Here is a 20,953-nt window from a genome sequence, read left to right as displayed (position 1 = left end):
GACATTTTGGAATTGCTTGTTTTCAGGCAGATGCAAACTGAGACTAAAATCTCTAATCTCACTGACTCAGTTTTTCCTTAAAAGAAATGCACAGATCGAAACAAATTTCCTCTACCAGCCAGCCAAGAAGCATGACAGAATGTGCACCTAGAACTGAATGTAATGGAAAGAGAAGATGGGGGAGAAGCAATAGTCTTGAGAAAGTTCTTTCTTTGGGTCTTATGAGAGCACTGTAGCTTTCATAAAATAATGAATCTGTTTTGGTTTGATCCTAATGGATTTCTGGGAGAGTGAGTTTCCAAGGGGAAGGTGCAGGTGGTGCCAGAGAAGTAATTTAGTAAATACAGCAGTTGCTGGAAGGTTGAGGAATAATGCTGCAGTCTTCCAGAATTTCCATATTTTCCATTCAAAACTTGTTTATTCATTCAGTTATTCCCTATGCACTCCCACTTTCCCTGCTGCCAAAAGCAATCACTTGCTGGAGTGATTTCTTCAACAGAGAGTTTGTGCATTAACTGGGTCAGCTTATAGCTCTGAATTGTATCATCCACATGGTTTAAAGAAACCTCAGAAAATACATGAAAACTCTCAAAAGCACAGATAGAGATGGAGATTTCCATTTCTGGTAGAAAACATAATCTGCTCTGAACTTCAATGCACCAAACAGCTTTACAGTTTTAAACCAAGATCCAGAATTATGAAAAGCAACTGTAGACAAAGTGTTACAGTAGATCTATAAATTATTGCAGTACACTGAGCAATGCAAGGTTGAGTGCCTTTAATCTACAATGAAAGCATGGGAATACAATGCAACATAAACCTGTAAAATGGCATCTACTTCTCCAAAGTCATTAGCTGACTCATTAGGGCAGATGAATTGGTGGCAAGAAACACTGTAATCAGTAACATTCCATGGATAGCTAATATCAATTATGGAAGAACAAGGGAAGGAAAGGAAGAGAAAAGCATCTGAACAAAGAAATTTCCAGAGGAAAATACACAAAATTTTGTCATTGCAGAAAAAGTTTCAAGTCATTGCATTCAACATCTATCTGATGTATTACAGACTGTCATAAAGTAGCATGGAAAAATGAAACTTCTTCCTTGTCCTGATCCTTACACTCCTAACTGGCCTGAGCAGGACAATGTTTTACTCCATCAGTAGTTGATAAGGCAACATTCTCAAAATAAGGCTGCTTGATAAAAAAAATTGTAAGACTCAGGCTCTATGGAATACCCATTAATATTTTTAATTCTTCACAATGATCATTGCCATTATAAACAATACAGATCTTTACATTTTTTAAACTGGTGTAATATGAAACATCTGATTCATAAGCACTGCACTGCTAAGCGATGCAGTTAACAGCTGTGAATATGTGAGTTGGTGGTGTTTTTTCTTCCTGTTTTTCACCAGAGATCTCTAATTATTTTATTTATTTATTTATTTATTTATTTATTTATTTATTTTTTATAGTGGGTAGATAATGATAGGACAAAGAGGAAAGATTTTGAACTAAAAGAGAGAAGATTTAGATTAGATGTTAGGGGGATTCTGTACCATCACTGGAGGCATTCAGTGCCAGGTTGGATGGCCTCCTGGGCCCTGATCTTGTGGTCAGCAGCCCTGTCCAAAACAGTCAGTTGGAACTAGATGATATTTGATGTCCCTTCCAATCTAAGCCATTCTGTGATTTTGTGGGAGTTGCATCTAAGACAGGGTGTTTGTGATTTTTGCTTTGCTCATAATTGGGCTTTTTGCTAAATATTTATGCTATGCTTATGAATGAGACTCAACAGTACAAACAATTTCATGACAATTATAGAGGATAAATGTTGAAGTACTAATTGTGGTAGAAATGTGAAGTGTTTCATCAAGTTCTGTAATAATATTCCACGGCAGTGTGTGTTTTCCTTTGATGAAATCATAACAGAATTCAGTAGCAAATAACTTGAAGTCATTCTGACATTATCTCCAAATGTAATTTTCATGTCAAATGTTTTCTATAGTAATATTCATATCACAATGCCTGCTTTAAAATAAAAACTAATCTGTTCCTAATCTGGCTACAAATAGGATGATAAATAAATCAGAGAGAAAAAAGAAAAAAGAAAAAGAAAAAAAAAAAAAAAAAAAGGACTACTCTTTGAAATGACATTATAACAAACCATGATTGAAAAAAAACAGTATTACAAGCATTACACATTCTCTCAATACCCTCAGGCAAAACTATGTGTAATGTTGTTGATGCAAAATAGTGCAGTGCAATTTATTCTAATAATTCTAGAGATTAATAATTTTTGAAGGCAAAATAAACAAAATTCATGACTCCTCATTTCATTTTACCACTGGAAATGTTCTGTACTTTCAGAGATACTGTGCTCAGGTCTTTCTCTTACAGTTATTCTCTATCTCTAAGTATAAAATAATTTACATATCTGAATTTCTGAATATCCACAAGAAGATCAACTGAATACAATAAATTTCTCATGTTAATATTAGTATATTCTAGGAAGCTATTCTATACACTATTTCATAACATGGAATAACAAAATCTCTTCAGTCTTTCTTCATGCAAAGTAATGCATGAATTTTAACAGCTTAGGTAAAGGAAAAAGTAAAGGAGAAACAAGGACTTGAGCTAAAGAGCTGACATTTTGCAAAATAACATTCTAAATAAAATTATCTGCTAAATTAACTGAATGAGCACTTTTTGTCAGAAGTACTTTTCTAAACAGAACCGTGATGAGCATTAATTGCAACTATTCTCCATTTAAAATAACAGATGTGCTGTTATTTTGTTGCAAGACTGTAGTTAAGTGCTCAGACTTTCATTACAATTTTGATAATGAAATATATTCCACAATACATAAGAACATTATATACAACCACGCAGACTACATTTTTAGTTTTGGGCACACAAAAAGAATACAGACTTGAAGTTTTTTTTCTGACAACCCAGGTAAAAATCACCAGTGCATTAAGTAGCATGTTACTGCAACTAAAAATGAAGCTTCCATACAGACAGGAACTCTGTATCTATTGCCCTCTGTGGTTCTCTGACAATTTGCATCCAATCAAAAACTCATTAAAATGATAGCTAGGATTATTTCCCAGCTTTAGCTAGAGTTCTTTTTGCTTTTAGACTATGACAATCGCAATAAATTTGCCTTGTACAATGCTTTCATTGCATTGTATTTGCCTTTATAAAACTTCATATGAATAAATGAAACAAGAAGATGCTCAGAATCCTGGAAACACTGTTGAGTCCAATTCATAAACGAGTATTATAAAGTACTTCAGAAGCATACTATTGAGACTGCAAAAATCAAAGACTTGAGGTTTGAGAAATCCTGGAATGTGGTTAATTGCACTTTAACCTTAGTTTAATTTTCTTCTGTATATACACTGAAAGTTCTTTTTCTCCAAAGAAATATAACTTCCTTCAATTACTGTAACAAACTTGGGTCTCTTTTACTAGAGGAGAAATATGTAGTGCCACAGAGCTTTTTGCTGACATTGACAACAATCATATGCTGCAGGCTAACGTATTACTAACCAGGCTTTTCTTTGCAAGTTGGTCTTCAATCTCTATCTGTTTTAGCTCCAACTCTTTCCTAGCTCCCTTTCTCTCTTTCTGATTTCTAATTTATCTTCAGGTTCCACTCATTTCGTATTCCAGATCACAGTGAGATAAACACTGTTTACTCAATTATTTGGGTGGTTGAAAGTTTATACATTTCTCATTGCCACTTTAGAGCATTAATGATGAATTTATTTATTGTTTTCTTTCATTCATCTCCATCCCCAGACATACATTTTCATGTCCCTTTCCATCTGTTTCTTCAAAAAACACATTCACCCACCCCCAAAACATAGCAGATAGCCTTATATCCCCTTTCCTGGGGATTCTCATTTCACATTGCTTTCTCCAGACACTCCTTATCAAATCTGTTTATCCACCACAGTTTTCCATTCTCGCTTCCATTCTATTTTCCGGTATCTCATTTTCCCCTCTGACACTCAAGTCTTCCCTCTTCCAGCTTTCTCTCTACCTTGCTTCTCAGTGATTTCTTTTTTTGTTTAAGAGGAAATCTGAGACTATGTCCTCTAATTTATAACTTATCCAAGCCTACTGGTTGAATAACTGAATCAAAACACGTGGAAAATGTTAGGTCTCTAAAAATTAAAATGAATAAGAAGATATGTTCAAAGTGTTTTGAATCTGCTCCTATCCATGCATTTAAGCATCTCCCATTTCTTCGGCAATCCAGGTTTCACTGTTGTGTTCAGAAAACACACCAAGAAAAGGAAGCAGCAATTAGAGACATTTATCTTTGTGCTGCATGTACAACTTCCTATTACAAAGGGATTGAATTTCGCTACAAAATCTACAAAGATTACATGCAGCCTTTGTAAAAATGAACTCTCATATGCTGTTTGTGAAATATTTAAACTGCAAAGAACACAGAGAAGAAGCACAGTGGATGAAAATGCATAAACATTTTTAATTTATTCAAAGGATAAAAAAAGTTGATTACTTTAATTCTTAATTTTTATAAATAGAGCAGGTGCAAAAAGAACAAATCCTCCAAATCACATCTGCAATTGCCACTGTCCTCAGAGAGGAAGAACTGAAACATAAATGAAAGTGTGTACATCTGTTTACAATAGCTTAGTGTTTAATTGTAGTAATGATTATGTGAACAACTGATCACCCTGGAAATCAATACTATAAACTTTGGATATCTATGTTTACTTTAGCTTTAATCCAGTCATTATTGCAGACATCTTAAGCAAACTCTGCAGCTGCAGCATGTTTAATTCATTGAGATGTTCTTCAGGGTGACTGTCTCACTGTTATAACTTCATAATTTTAGAAAAGCATCTGCCGAAATATTTCTATATCTCATTTTTTAGGAATCATAAAAAATGTCTCTTTAACTGTGCAAGTAAACTTAGGCAGGCTTCTTCTAGTGATAGAGAGGAGTAAACACTCTCACATGACACAAGAAAACTGATTTTGAGACTCTAACTGTGAGACTGTAGCTGTTGAATAGACAGTTCAACAGACACAACTATTATGTCTTTATGCAATAAAGTGAGGGTACAGAATCAGAGCCAGCTCTTCTTGCCAGAGTATTGGGTAGTGACAGAAAAGAATTGCTGCTGGGAAAGGAAAACCAGCTTTTTGTTAGAAGATCTGTTTATAAAGATGTGGGAAGTGCAGGCAACAATCCAGTCATCTGTAGTCTGTCTGGCTTCCTCAGTGCTGTCTCTACCCTCTGCTGTCCCAGCTTCTGTGCAGCAATAGCTTTCCTTGTAACCACTTACTCATCTTCAGTTTTACATCTGCATATATTAACAAGCCAACTCAGTGTACAGATGCAGCCTTTCCTACTTGTATGACCACTGCCAGGTAAGTCTTCTCTCAAAAGATGTTACTGGCTGAGTGGTGTACCAGCAGCACAGCCTTTGGCTTAGCCAGAGAAAAATGTGAATGTCATGGGAGAATCTAGAAGGCCAAGTATATTGCCAGGCAGAACGGGCTGGGCTGCTTGCTTGTACACCACAGCTGTCCGTGATGCAGCTACTTAGGCAAAAGATGGGCAGCAGCAGAAATCATCATGCTTACAAACACTATGGAGCCTCATAATTACAGTTATATAAGGCAATTAGCCGGGCTGCAATCATCCCTTATTTGGACCTACACATATATGCACAGAAAGCCAGGTCAAGCCCTCCTTGACGAGTTAAGGATTTCCATAAATAGGAATACTTTCTGCAGGTAAACAATAAAGAATTGTGCTGACTATTGCATGGAAGTGATCTTCACAGTATGGAAGCAAACAAATCCCCATGAATTACCCCCTTTATATGTTTACCACTTTCATTAGGAAAAATAATATTCTCTTTAAAAAAACTGGGATCATAGAGCTTTACTGTTTTCACTGTAGCTCTATAGCATGTAGTGCTTTGCAAATCTGAGTCCTGCTATGAAGTTTTTAGGGCATCTTGTGACTTCATCACTCAAAGCAGTTATGTAAACCTCCTCTCTAGCTATTCAGCAACGAAGTGACATTTAATGTCATTCAAATGCACACAGTGGTTATTAAATGCAAAATATCATCAGTCATATTCAGTCTTCTGCATAGTCTCAAACTTTTTTCCAATGTTCCTTTAACAATAGAAAACATTAAGACAACAATTTCCTATCTTAAATTTTCATAGGGCACAAAACTAATAACCTCTTTTGGCTCCAGTGGCTCTTCAAAATAACCCTGAGCTTGTGACCTTCCTCTTAGAAAAAAACCCAATAACCTTCAATTTTAGTACAATAATATTCGTATGTTAATAATTTAATCAATTTATTACACACTGGAAATGCCAAGAAATCTTTTTCTATTACAAAAAATAAAAAATAATTAAAAAAAAAAAAAAAAAGCATTGCCAATCATTTACATCACTTCATTTTGCTGCTCTGAGCTGCTTAAAGTAATACTTAGACTCAAGTGTTTTTCTTAAACACTCTTGTTAATACATTTGGTTTTAGAAAAATCTGAATCTACAAGATCCAGTCCTCAGATTGCAAAGTCATTTTGAGGATATGAGCAGGGAAATGGTGTGATGAAAGAGACATTCCTACAAGGCTATAATCCAATCATGAAACTGTTGCATATGACATCTCTAGAAATTTCTCACCATGAAGCTGGTATACAGTAGAGTACCAGTGGCATCCTAATGCTTTGAGCTCATCCTCTCTTTTACCCCATCTCTCATTCAGCCCAGTTCCCCGATGCTCACTCACATTCTCAAAAATACACTGATTGGGAAAATATAAAACTCAGAACTTCTGAAATGAACCAGCTGAAAACAGTTCCTGTTTTATCCAAGATCTTCTCTTACGAAATGGAAAATGATTATAGCTCAAATGTAGAGCACAGAAGACTTCTGCCAGGGTCATTGGCTTTTAAAAACTGTTGAAGGGCAAATGGCATCAAGAGCAACTAATATAGCTTGAATGAAAGCAAAGAGAAATAAGGAATCCCATCACAGTTGAAATTATGTGAAAGAAGTTTTAAACACTCCTATTTCCTGTAGCAAATACAAGGAAACAAGGAATTGTTTCCTCCAAAATGTAAAAACAACTCACAAGTACATCATTTTCTAACAGTGGTTTCCAAGTATTTGTTAATGGTACAAGTTTTCAATTAGTTCAGACAAAAGGAATTAATTTAAAAGTAATAGTAAGGTAAAGGTTGAGAAATTTTGCATCTCCTAAAACTCAAATTTATCCACAGTAAAAGAGGTGGTGCTGGACTTTGCATAGTACAGTAGATCTTCCAGAAACATCTGTACCTAAGAAGTCTTGGACTTCCTCACACTCATCTCCACAGGGAAACCATTCATATGATTTCAGCTGTTTAAGAAGCACTGGATTGCAGTTTCCTGTGTTTGCCAGGAAGACAGTTCTAGTGACCAAGATTTCTATTTAACAAGTACAGTTATAAAAATATAATACACCACTGTCACATGAATGGACCTACTTAGTGAAATGCTAATAGATTTTATTTTGTTGGAACTTTTCTACTCACTTAAACCTGGTATTTCTATAAAACATTGCTCTGAAATAAATAAATAAACAAATAAATAATCCAAGTTACCAAGCATTTTAAAAACTGTAAGCCTATTTGAGCTCCTGTCAGCTTGCCCATCTTCTCAACAACCTGCCTGACAGGCTACTGGGATCCTGAGTTCAAATAAGTCATTCTAATTACATCAGAGCCAGTGTCCCCAGGGCTTATTGGCTCCAAGAGCCTAGAGAAGCCAGCCAAGCTGAGTGCTTCAGAGCTGGCAGCCCCGAGAACTGTCTGATCTTTTGAGATTTAGAACTGTCTCATCTGTGGATTGTTTCCAAATTCAAAGAGTATTTCCTTTTGCAGAAAGTGTCAACTGATTAAGAGAATAAGCATTCTGAATGATCAAAAAACCTTCATTAAATATTTGCACTTTCTCCTAGTTTAGAGGAAAAGACTAAATGTTGAGTGATCAAAATCTTTCATTAAACCAAACTAGTTTTTGCTACAGTGGTTAACTACTTATCCTTACTGTACTTGTACATCATGGGAATTTGGCCTTGCTGTTTTGAAATGAGATTAAGGAGGGTTAAAGGATTTGCTTAAGAGTATTCAGAGAATTTGGCTACATGTGGGATCCAAGTTGCAGGTTAATAGCCAAACCTCTGGACTACCTCCTCAGGCCACATTACAGCAATTTTTGCTTTCTCCAGTTCATAAAGTTGTCACTTATTTCCAAGTGTCAATTTTTTTTTTCCTTTTCACAGCACTTCTCTGTGAGCCAAATCAGGTTTAAGATGTGGTTCAGAAAATTTTCAAACAACATGAAAATTTGAAAGTTGTTTGACTATGTTTTTCAGCATCACTCACTCATCTGAACAGGTACGTGATCCATTGGATGTCTATAACCATATCAGTCTCTCAGCTCAGCGCAACACATTCCCTGTTACAAAGTGATACAATAGAAATGTGTACTGGGCAAGAACAAACGCATTGCAGGGCAGAACAGACCTACTGTAGATGTAATTTTCAGCTTGAATATGACTGCCATCCCCCTGTACAGCTCTTCCTGATTGTTTTCTCTTTTGATTCAAAAAACTAGCAACATGTGCAAAATTTTTACATATAAGTTTCACAGTTGTTTGAGTACTCATTTATGGCATTTCCAAGTTCAAAGCAGCATACACAGCCTTGGAGATTCAAGCTGATAAAACTCCACATCGTATTCAGCTTGCTCATGCAACCTTTCCTTCAAATCTATGCTGTCTTTCCTCAAAAGAAATAGAAGTTAGTGGGACAGCTGTCTTCACTGTCATCACCATAGGCACATCAGATATCAGTGACAGGCACAGTATCAAAACAACCATGTGTGTCAAGTCTTTTGGAAGCTGAAGAAGGACCTTTTACACCCAGTGATTGCAAAGGGAACAGAAAGAGCATCATACAGATAGATTGCAACAAATCTAAGGATGTTTATAACAAAGATTGAGTATCTGAGTTTGACTTTCAAATGGAGAAGCTGTGATAAAGAACAGGATTGGGACAATATACGATTTATGAACTGCAAGATGCAGCTTCAGATAGCATTCAGGGACACATGGAGGGAAAAAAGAATCCAGCATATTCATGTTCCTGTGGATTATTAAAAGTAATAACTGACAAAAAGATTTTTCAGTAAGGTCGTGAAACAGCTAACAGGAAATTTCAGAATATTAGAATTTAAGAAAAATCAACAACAAAACAAGCAAAATACAACAAACAACAAACAAACAAAAAAGCCAATCATCGTAAAGAAAGAAAAACAGCTTTTCTTGATGATGAAATTTTGGGAACTTGAATTCCAGTTTGCTGCTTACAGTCTGGAACCTCAGCAATGTATGAACTTCTGATTTCATCAGGAAGATATCATGGGTTATATCTTGCAGAGTTACAGCAGCCTTCTTGGTCACACCCAAAAGTCTGTCAGATTCTTCTTATATGAAGACAAGTAAAGTCACTTCTCAAGCTGATCTCTTACACACATGGCAAATTGTTGCCATCTCTATTACAATTATTCCCATTACCGCTTAGTGATGTTAACAGCACATATGGGAAAGTAAACAGCATTGCAATCTACAAAACTAGCAAGTCAGTAGAATTTCATATTATGGAGAATGAGGAAGATTTTCTTTTAGGAATATTCTTTCTGAAGTAGAGCATATAATCCTCTCAAGAGTGATTTCATGGGAGAATAGTAATTTCAGTAGAACTGTAAGCCTGATCCACATTAAAGAATGTAAAAATCCCAAATCATGAAGCCCAGCTTCAGACACCTCTCTCATGTACCCCTCCACATGTCAAGAGTACTCCAGCTAACATCTCTAGAGGTTGGTAGAGGGGCAACTAACAAAATCTGCTGTTCCTGAATCCTATTCTAAGTTGCTGAAACTATGTAAGTGGAAAAACACGCATACTTCAAGGATAGCTATTCCTTTAAGGACAAAAAGCCTGTGGCTTGCCAGCCACTCTAAAAATCACTTCAAAATCAGCAAACATTGTAAGTAAAAGTAAGTCATACATTTGTTCTCTCTCTCATGCAAGCAAATGATACTCCTCTTATGCACTTAGAAATAAAGCAGGGATTAGAGCAGTAACTTCTTTAGTTTGATCCACTAGGATCTCCTAAAGAGCTGCCATGATGCTGTCAAAACTTGCCAATGACTGCCATAGTACATCACAAATTTTAATCACTGCAAAGAAATGTCTTTCAAATCTCAGCATGTAGCAAACTGTGATATACATATGCATGCTAAAATCTGAAGTTCAGACAGTGATCTGATGACTGCATTACATAAATACATAAATATGTGTTTAAGTACTGGTTTCTATTGCTTCTGATTACATCTAGATGTAATGTGTGTTTTAACCAAAAATCCTCTGTGGTGAGTTACCAGTGTGCCTGAATCCAAGACACAGGGGTATAAAAACAATGAGTTATGCCATAATTTTCAGTTAAAAGACCTGAAGAGCTTTCAGATTTTCTCAGGAAAATCAGCGTCAGTTGACCTGACTTACAGTTTACTTAGGAAAACTAAATTCTCTTTGAAATTGGAAATGGCTCGGCAACAAAATCATATCTATTTTACCGATAGACCATATGATTGATCAGGAAAGCTTTACACTGAGAATTTTATTGGCCTTATTCATAAATGTGTCAAGCCATTTGTAATCAGTGTAACAGCAGTAATAATATTGTAAGACACTGAGTGCATACAAGTTCTCATTCATCCTGATTGCTGATCAATGAATTCCTTATTTCCATGAGCATGGAAATCATCATAACTTTTAACCACTAGCAGCTGTGAATCACAGACACTTCATACTTCAGGTTGGAATAAACAAATGCTGATTTGTAAAATTTATGGGTAGAATCCTACAGAAGCATAGATTTGGACATCTAGTCACCTTATTGTGAAATAAGAGGCTCTTTGATAATTAGTAGTGAATTTTCAATTTCTCGCATCACAATTTTCCTACCAAGTTTTATGCAATGCCATCTTATTTTAGAATACAAACAAATCATCAGTTTGATAGCTGCACACTGTCTTCTGAAATCTACAACAGTAAGAAAATGATTCACAGTAGAAGGGGAAGGAATATAATAATCAAGGCTGAAGAATAATTTCAGAGTGTAACTTTGTAACGAGTCCCTGGAGGAAATACCTGTTCCTTTTGTTCCCCTCTGCAAAGCTATGTAATTGATGTCTAACTGCTATGCTAATGTTTCCTGTTTCTGTCAGAATCCCTTTGGAAACACACTGAAGTAATCAGGGTTCAGTCCTGGTGCTACTCCATCAGCAAGAGAATATGGGATTCTCTGACACATCACATTTCAGGCAGTAGGACACAGTGGAAGCTCCAGTGCCAAAGGGCTAATAAGTATTAATATAAAAGAATGAAATATCCTACCTAATTTTCAGAATGTAGAGCAAACCAGGAAACTGTTTCTTTTTATAGTGAAAGACTCTTACTGGTACTGTTACATTCCATTAAAAATAATAATGATAATAATAAAAAAAAATAAACAAAGCATATCTGCTATAGTGTGGTTTATTTACTTCTTATAGCAGACATCAAAATTTTAAAATGATGACAGTTAAGTTAACTGCAACCGAAAAAAAAAAAGGATTTGGTCCTCATCAGAAGGCACAGCTCATTTCACTCCCTGACCTTCCTATCCCTTTCACTTTACACACACACACATGCAGACACACATGCAGTCACCAGTGAAAAACAAAGCAGAAGTGATTTGTCCCAGCTCCTGAACCACACATGCCATGCCTGTTATTGGGCCATGCATAACAGTTGGTCTGGACAGAACAGTGACCCCAGCTAAATCTCCCAGTTTGCTGGAGAGTCATAATTAGGAAAATATGTGATTCAGTTTTTATTTATTCATTTATTTAATTATCATTTATTCATTTATTTAATGTTACTTTGTGGAACCCTAAGCAACCTTCAGAAGCTGCATGTTTGCTTTCTGATTGTTTTTAGCTTTGTGAAAGCTTTAATTTGAGAAAGGAAGATTTCCTCCTCAAAGGAAAGTGTCATTATGACGCTGGATCAATTTTAGCAGCCACACATCCCAGACATACAATTACTGCAAATGTCTCCTCCTGTACCATGGGTGGTCATCTCAATTTTTACAGCTGCAAACACCATTGCTCAATTATGCGGACTCCTGGCTTTATTACACACTGGGTGGCACTGTGGAAGGCTTTTTGTTCAAAATGTATTTTATGCGAACAACTTCACACAGAATTGCAAAGTTAAAATCAGAAAAAATTATCCTGTGAATTCAACACATTTGATTGTAATAGTGGAACACTTAGGCAAAAAGGGAGTATCTCTCTTTCTGCTTATTGTTAGAATGACACTACATGATAAATGGTCCTGTTTTAAAAAGGTTATGTGTTCAGTGCTTCCTAGTACAAATTTTTTCATATTATGTATGTGTCTCAAAGAAGGAAAACTTAGGGTACTTCTGAGAACGCAGGAGAGAAAAGAACAGTATTGTATTCTTTCAAGACTGTCATCACTCCTTGTTTCTGGAGTGTGCCTGTATCTTGCAGTAGAAAATAAAATTTGGAAGCAAACTGGCTATGTCTGGGATTAAACGAGAAAAGAAAGATGTAGGAACTATTTTGATGGAAAATAATAATAATAATAATAATAATAATAATAATCCAAATCAAGAAGAGTCCAGCCAGAAAGGAACATTTGATCAATTTGTGCCATTCGCTTCATCCTAGATCAAGGATTTCACATTCAGGACATTGAAATTGCCCATCTAGGCTTGGATTTTCTTTTCCTTGCCCTTGTCAAATAATTACTGCATAATAGTAAGGAAAAAAACTGTAAATCTAGCTTGTAGGTCTAGCTTGAGCGTCAGACAAAAAGAAACTCTGGAGATTCAGTTATATCTTATAGTCTTGAGAAACATGTCATGGAAATATACAGTTCTATGTTTTTTTCAAAGTCTGAAAGCAGATACCCCATAGGATAAAATCCAAGCCATATGCTGACAACACAGGACTCTTCCAATCAATTTTTTTCTAGGGCCTTAAATCTCACAATGCCTCACCTGAAAAATTGGGAATTAAAAAGCAGCTTTCTTCCCAGATGCCATTGTGAAGATAATCTAATCATTTTCCTGGGCAATGTCCACATTAGCCCACTAAAATTCCCATGGAAACATGTATCACATAATTATATATATACATACATCCTACATGAGCAATTTTTGCAGCACACAGAGAGTAACACTGGCATTTCTTTGTAATTCACAAGGTTAGTCATCTGTCACACTGAAAAAGTTATCTAAGAGAGCACATATGAACCTACAGACAGAATATTTGCTACACTGTGTTGCTGCAATGAGTTTATATTTTGAAAGCATTTAAGATATAAAAGGAAGGCAAGTAGTGACATCACCCCTGAGTTAATAAAGTTCTCCCTTAGACATGTATTTGTATATTTATCTTCTATGCAATTATGTATTTTCTTCTGAAACATCTAGTATTGACAACTGTTGGCGACAGAACATTTGACTAAATGGATCGTTAGTCTGATAATGTCCCTGGGTTTCAGTGTGAGCTGAGGATTCCCTTGCATCTGAGCCTTACTAGCACATATACATATAGCTGAAATCGACTGAGCGCTTAGATCACTGCTGCATCTCATAAACAATGAGAAAATGCTGTATTGTAAGTAGAGATGCTAAAAGCAACCTCCTTTGTATAAGCAACACAGAGGAAAAATTAATGTAAAAACTTGACATGGTACTTTTGCCTTCCTCTATAATGACATCAATAAACATCTTCAACATTGATTTTGCTTCTTATTAAAATGGCCTATTAGAAATATAGACATTAAACCAGACAATCAGTATACCTGCAGCCAAAAGCATTTAGACTAGAATTATTACCGTTTCACCAACACTAACAAGCACTGTGAAACAACTACACATAGAGTTCTGAATACAGGTCTTTAGAAGTATGATGATCGCTGGTTTCCTCTTGGTGTCATTCTGTACCAGAATTTCCTGAGGCCATTAGTTGAGCAAATACTAGTCAGTATCTCTTTTTTCCTCCAAAATGTTAGTACAATCCCCACTGAAATTGTGCCTGTGGCAGAAAAATGACCTTTCATTCTGAAACCAGACAATAAACTGAACAATAAATGTTTGAAGATGCGTTGTTCTCTATTTTGTAAAGTAAAACTACATCTTGTGAAGATGGGACTATTTTACAGATATAGATTCAAGCTAAAATATTTTATATATCTGAATATAAAAAATGATCTAAAAATACAAGATCAGAAATAAAAATCTATTTTTGAGGGCAAACAGTACCTTTCTCTTATCATATAAGGCATGGTTATCCAACATCATCTTCCTTTCATGAGTAGCATACCTCCGCAAATCACGTCCAAATTGCTGTAAAAAAAACAAACAAACAAACCAAAAAACCCCACATATAACTAACTCTGACAAAATGAAACTATTACTTCTCTATAAGAATCCTAACATCATACCAATCTCTATAAGAATCCTAACAGTATACCAATCTCTGTAAGAATCCTAACAGCATACCAAATAATAACACAGAAAAATTTCCTCTATTAAAAAATAGTATCCTGAACAAATGAATCATCTGAAAGGGCAACGATTGGCAATGAGCCATCACTTTAGTTGGCTGGTTTGAGAATAACTGAGTGCTACTCGAGAAAGTAAGGCTACGCACAGCATACGACAGACTCCCACAGTCACTAGGTGAATTAGCTCATCAGGTAGCTGGAGCTGAGCAAGGTAGAGAAAGATGGATTCCTTTCTTACAAAGAGCCTCTCAAACTGCATTTTCAGACCAGACATCCACCTGCAGAGTTGAGCACTTTTGAGTAGGCAGACACCTACTGGATATAATGGACCCCAAATTTTGCAGCACTTAATCCAATATCCAAGTAAATACATTTTATCATCTCAAAATAGAAAAGTGGCTGAAGTAACTCATCAGCTCAGCAAGGGAACATATCAATAGCAGCAACTGGCCTCATATAAAACACTCTGCTTCCGATTAACTTAAGTAGAATAGAGTGGTAATGCTTCTAGCACGTAAAAAAGCTCATTCAGAGCAGGTTTAGGAGCTCTTAGTAACACCATGTAATATCAGAGGGAAAGAATATAAATTATGTACTAATTTTGTCTGGAGAAAGATTGTTTGAATTAAGTGATACAAGCGAGTGAGTTTCTCACTACAACAACTACTCATTATAGTGTCTATTATGAAAGTACCTATCATTTGAACTTTGATTTCTATATTAGAATGATAATGAAAAAAATATATTTTCGTTCAAAACTAATGAGTAAATTTTAAAGTTTTATTCTTTTTAACAATACACAAATAAAATAAAACTGACACAAAACAATTTCATTAATCCAAAGAGAAAAGAGTCAAACTGTTTTCAATTTCCTATGAAACAAATTAAGTTCCAAATCAGAACATCTCCTCCAATAGTAAATGTTCCATAACATGCTTATAATAATCCTGTAACACTTTCCTGATCACCTCTTTACTTAGTAGCAATTTAAGCTGCTTGTTAACACTAGAGTGATGTAAAACTCAATCATATGGGAGACTGAAAACAAGCTCTTCATGCAATAAACCTAAACACTGTGCTTCAAGGAAAGTGCATGTTAGCATCACATCGGTGATGAGTTCAACAACTCCAACATAAGATCACTGATTTTGAGATGTGGAGAACTGGAATATTTTAAAAATTCCACGAATACAGAGTAGTCCTTCAAAAGCAAAACTAGGTTAACAGTGCTACAAAAAATAGACTTGTTATGTTATGGTTACTTACCCTGGAGCCTGTCCAGCCTAACAGAGCATATGCATATTGCTCAAAGGGGGTTATGACCAGATCCACACGGATTGCCTTCCAGTCTTTGACTTCTGCCATGTCACATTTTTTTGACATATTGTAACTGCTGTTGTCTACTCTTGGCTGGTATAATTTTAAAATTGCAAAACACTTCTGAAAATGATCCATGGCATCAACATGCCTGCTTGGGATCTGTTCTTTAACAAATGTTGATTCAATTATATCGCAATACAGAAGTAAACCCTAAAAAGAAGACATTGCTTGCATTAAATTATTGCATTGAAATGACAGACTTTCTAGATAACTATTAAAATTTTTTGTAAAAATCAATGTCAGTAAACACAGAACTATGAATTGCCAAGCCTGGACAAAGTTTAGACAATAAACCAGGTATAACTTCTGGAAAAATATTATCTGAATCTTGGAGGGAAATTTACAGTGGTACTCATCTGATAGAGACTATATCTTGTTTTATACTAAGAAGACAATATTTGCGATTCTCCCTCTCCTTGTCATCCCTCCCCTTAAGGCTTTTGTGGTTGATGTCAACAAAGATTTTGGAGTAGCAACTGATGCTTTCTCACAAGGCAGACATCTAGTAAAACACATTAGGGGAGAGAACAATCTTGGTGACAGCTTCCAAACAAAGAATCTGGACTATCTGTTGTGTGAGATTTCCTTGTGACACAGCCCTGATCATGACTTTTGTTTGAGGGGAGTGCACCATAAAAAGTGCCAAACCTAAAAAGTCAGAATTTATTAAAATATAAACACAATTTAATAGTAAAGACAGGTCAGAGTGAGAATTAAAACAGAAGTAATAGAGTGTTGTGAATGAATTCCTACTAATCCAGCACTGCAGGAAAGGCTGGGCAGAAGGGACAGTGCCAGCCTTGCTACCTTTCAACAGTTAGTGGGGTTGCAGTAAATTCTGCACTATTCTCTTTAAGATCTTTAGGAAAAGCATCTTTCTGACATATCTCAGCCCTGTTTCCGTGTCTTTTGTTTGCATTTCTAGGCAACTTCCAAGGCTACTGATTGCTCAGGCATTTCAGACTTACCCTGTACTCCCAAAGGTTCTTAAATCAATCCATGTTCAGTCACCCTCAACTGAAGAGCAATCTCCCCCACTCCCTGCAGCCAGAACACTTTTTCTCACCAAAAGCACAGTACCTGGGATGTGAAAAAGACCAGCCTCCCTTTCTCTGCTACCCAGCACATCATTATTAGCAAATACAAAACATCGAATACACAACAGCAAAGTAATAAAGTAGATATTGACCATAACTCTGCTTCCTTCAGTCATGGTTGGGATTTCAGAATAGAAATGGGGCTTGATATGCAGTAATATAGCAACATGCAGAATCACAGACTCTATGTCTATCAGAAGGGCTCAGCTGGCAAAGAGATTCCACTTTCTGAGCACGGTTCCAACATGATGAAAACACTCAGATGTAAGCTTGACTCCTGGTACTCAACCTTAATTTAGATTTTATAGATTCATAAAATACAGGAGACCACTCCAATTGCATCTCTCTGCAATGCTACACAGGAAGTAGAGATTTGTCTTTGCAAAAGAAATGTGGCCTTGTCATAAAGGTGAGCAACAATAGCGCAGAAACTGCTTCCTTCATAGATTTACACGTCTAACTATTATTAAGGAAAATTACTAAGCTGAATTTACTAACCATACTCAAGCTAAATGAGCCTGTTAGTTTTCCCTTCAAGATCAACAGGCCAAACAGTAATTGTGAGCTGTCTTATCATAGTTGTTTCTCAGTTAAATCTACATATAGATCAAACACACTTCTTACACTTCTGTGGTAAGATGAACAGATTGATTTTTAAAATTTCCATCCTCAGGATTGATTTATGTCCTTGGATCAAATTTTTTCTCTCCTCTAAATTCCCATAAATGTGTATATATCCTCCTTCCTCTTCTCTAGGAATTTTTATATTAAAAAACAAAACAAAACAAAAAACAAAACAAAACAAAACAAAAAAAACCACAACCCTGACTTTTAGTTAACATATCCATTATTATATGGTAAAGAAGAAAAAATCACATCAGCTTTTGTTACAGGGTTATTTGTTGTTGTTTCCTTTTCTTTTAAAATCTGCAGCGTTGAACTGAAGTCATTTAGAAGCGATTTTCTTAGATGGTTATACATGGTTATCTACAACATTCTCTACATCAGACTTCTTATAAACCCAGCTGATAATGAATAGATTTTTGGAAGGATACCTCTACTAATAGTAATGCTAATACTTAAAATATTTTAATTTTATTTTTTTTTAGCATAGCGCAAGTATGATAACTTTATGGCGTTTTTGTTTGTTAAATATCTTATAAAATGCTTCACAGCAATAAAGTTACTTCCATTACTCTGAGCTAGTGCACGGGGAAAAAAAGCTTAACAGAAACACTTAGGAAGATGTGAATTCTAATTCCCTAAAGAGACACTAATAGGTATAATTAGATTTTCAGCCTTCATGTTTTTGTTGAAGATGGTTCCAAATTAACAATCCCATTATTTTATTAGAGATCAATCATAGGCTATTCTATGAGTCACTGGTCCTGCCCTTTAATGAAAACTATTTGCCTTGGATCAACAATCTTTTACTTCTTTGGAATTGTCATAAACCAATCTAAGAAAACTCTTTATGTAGCTTTCACTCTGGATTAATTGTTTGCCAAGTCTGCTGATTTTAAAATGTTTATTTTTATCAGGTGCTCTCTCACATCCATCGTTAAAAGTGATTATAATTTTCACTTGATTTTACCCCAGTGTCAAATGCACTGATGCTTGCTACTTCAAAATTTAAAAATATAGTTGTAAATGTAAATAGAGTAAATTTGACATGTAAGAATTTGCTGTACTGTACACACTAAAAATAATTATGTTCCCTCTACCTAAAGTCACCCAGGCTACCACATCTACAGAAGATTTTGCCCTCTAAGTCCCCCAGCTGTTTTAAAGTGCAGCATTTAATGATACAACCCACCCATTTGTTTGCTGGTGAGTTGGCTGTTTTTCCTCCTCTCTAACTCTTCCTGTTCTTCTGTTTAGGGTCTTCAAAGGAATGCTCCTTGTGCATCTGAGATCAAGCAATTATGTAGCAATTACAGACTCAGTACTGGAGTGAGTATTCATATGTTCACGTATTAAAGATAGTTAGGAAAAAAATATTTTAGAACTAGATATCTCTGGGTTATTTTTTAGTGCTTTTTCATAGTTTTTGGTTAGGCAATTTCTAAAGCTGGTAGGAAATCACAACAATTTGCCCTTTTAAAAGCAATTATGCACACTTAAATAGTCTGAGTGCTGGCACACCAATAGTATTGAGAGTGGAGTCAATCCATGATCAGACTGGGGAAAAATGTGAATCAATAGCTGAAGAATCAATCTAAATACGTTCTTTACCATTCTTCATTACTCTTACTTAAATGAAATTCCCATTTTTAACAGTAAAGTTATTATTCCTAATATTGGTAGGTGAATTAATTCTGTTAAAGCTAAGTAATATAATATTTTATACCACCTGAAAATGTAATCCCACATGTTCTTCTGAAATACAGATATGTTATTGTTCTAAATTTCCTTTTCAGTTTACTGAAATAGAACAGAATTATTTTCAGTGAAATATCTACAACTAATCCAAAGTAGGTTGTAGGCATGTTAGTTCAAGTTTGTAACACAGAAAAACCCCTACTTAGGTGAGGCAAATGGAATTCTATAAATTCAAAGAGCTCAAGGAACTGATGCCTGGGAGCAATCAATGCAGCTAGAGCGAAGTATCATTAGGAAATGGCATCAAAGGCTCAATCAGCAATACAAAACTTTACAGCTGCTGCCTAACCATGCAGCTGCCTTTGTCCCTTTTATGCCAATTTTACCAACTTGAAGAACTTGAAATTCTCTATGCAGAAATATGGTCTGAAATTCTGTGCATGTCCCGAACAACTTGGTTTTGACAGGAATGTCCAGCGCAGCACCAGAGCTCAGGAACAAAGATGTTTCCCTCTATTCCATAAACATTTCTACTGGTGGGCAAGAAAGACTGTTGGAATTGCCCACACTATATGGAGCACCTCTCAGCTGATGAAGCACTGAAGAAGGTACTCCAGAAAGCTATGAAGTTACCCAGAATTGAGGAAGAAATTCAATTCTATGCATCTGACAATTAACATCTACATTACTTTGTCCATACACAAGTTATATATACATGCATACATACTAAACCACATATAGATATATGGAGTACAAACCAGAAATATCAGACTTAGTGAACATCAGAACTGCCACTGCTGCTGGGACCTTTATGTAAAACATAACAATAAGAGGAACACTTCTGCCTATTTTATACAATAATTTCAGAGGCCGGATATTCACACTCAGCCCCATCCTGTGCCCAAGTAAATTTAAGCCAAATTCTCTTATGTCCCATTTCTGTGCTCCAGTCGCCATGCACTAGTCTATTTTAGTTAAGAATGCCCTCAACTTCTTCTCGATGATCTCTAGCGGTCCCTTCCAACCCCTATAATTCTGTGATTCCGTGTTTCTGTGATTCTTCTGAAGCTGAGCCAAAATGCTCAGTGAAAAATTCAGAATGTAAAAGGCGAGGCAACATTTGTTTACATGGAGTGAATACAGTTCTGAACTGATGGAGCATTCATCTGAAAGAAATAAGCTCTTTGTTCTGGCTTCTGTATCTTGTATCTGTAACTGTTTCTGTATCTTGTCTCAGAAATGGTTTTTGTTGCTACAGAAATCCAGCTGTTACTCAATAATCCATGCACTGCTGTTCTGTGAACCCTGTTTACAAAAACCTTCAGTAATGAAAAAGCTAGATCACTCACTTTTTCCTCTCCACCCACCCCAATGGGACATCAGGCCTTTCTTTCCCCGACCTGTTCGCCACAGCAAAGGTGAATGATGTAGTCTAAACC

At 35.8% G+C, this 20,953-nt stretch overlaps 1 protein-coding gene across 2 annotated transcripts in view; it reads right to left on the bottom strand.

The window, feature by feature from the left end:
- DNTT (DNA nucleotidylexotransferase) overlaps positions 1–20,953 on the bottom strand; it is a 76,732-nt gene that overhangs the window by 6,890 nt on the left and 48,889 nt on the right. For both annotated transcript variants that reach the window (XM_032445538.1, XM_015867283.2), the window contains 2 exons: positions 15,982–16,245; positions 14,471–14,554 (listed from right to left, as the gene is read on the bottom strand). In XM_032445538.1, the coding sequence (XP_032301429.1) occupies positions 14,471–14,554; positions 15,982–16,245 (348 nt within the window). The remainder of the gene's footprint in view (positions 1–14,470; positions 14,555–15,981; positions 16,246–20,953) is intronic.

Source organism: Coturnix japonica, chromosome 6, assembly GCF_001577835.2.
Source record: "Coturnix japonica isolate 7356 chromosome 6, Coturnix japonica 2.1, whole genome shotgun sequence".
Taxonomy (NCBI): Eukaryota; Metazoa; Chordata; class Aves; order Galliformes; family Phasianidae; genus Coturnix; species Coturnix japonica.
The sequence above is the reverse complement of the archived record's forward strand: the minus strand, read 5'-3'. Positions and strand labels throughout refer to the sequence as shown.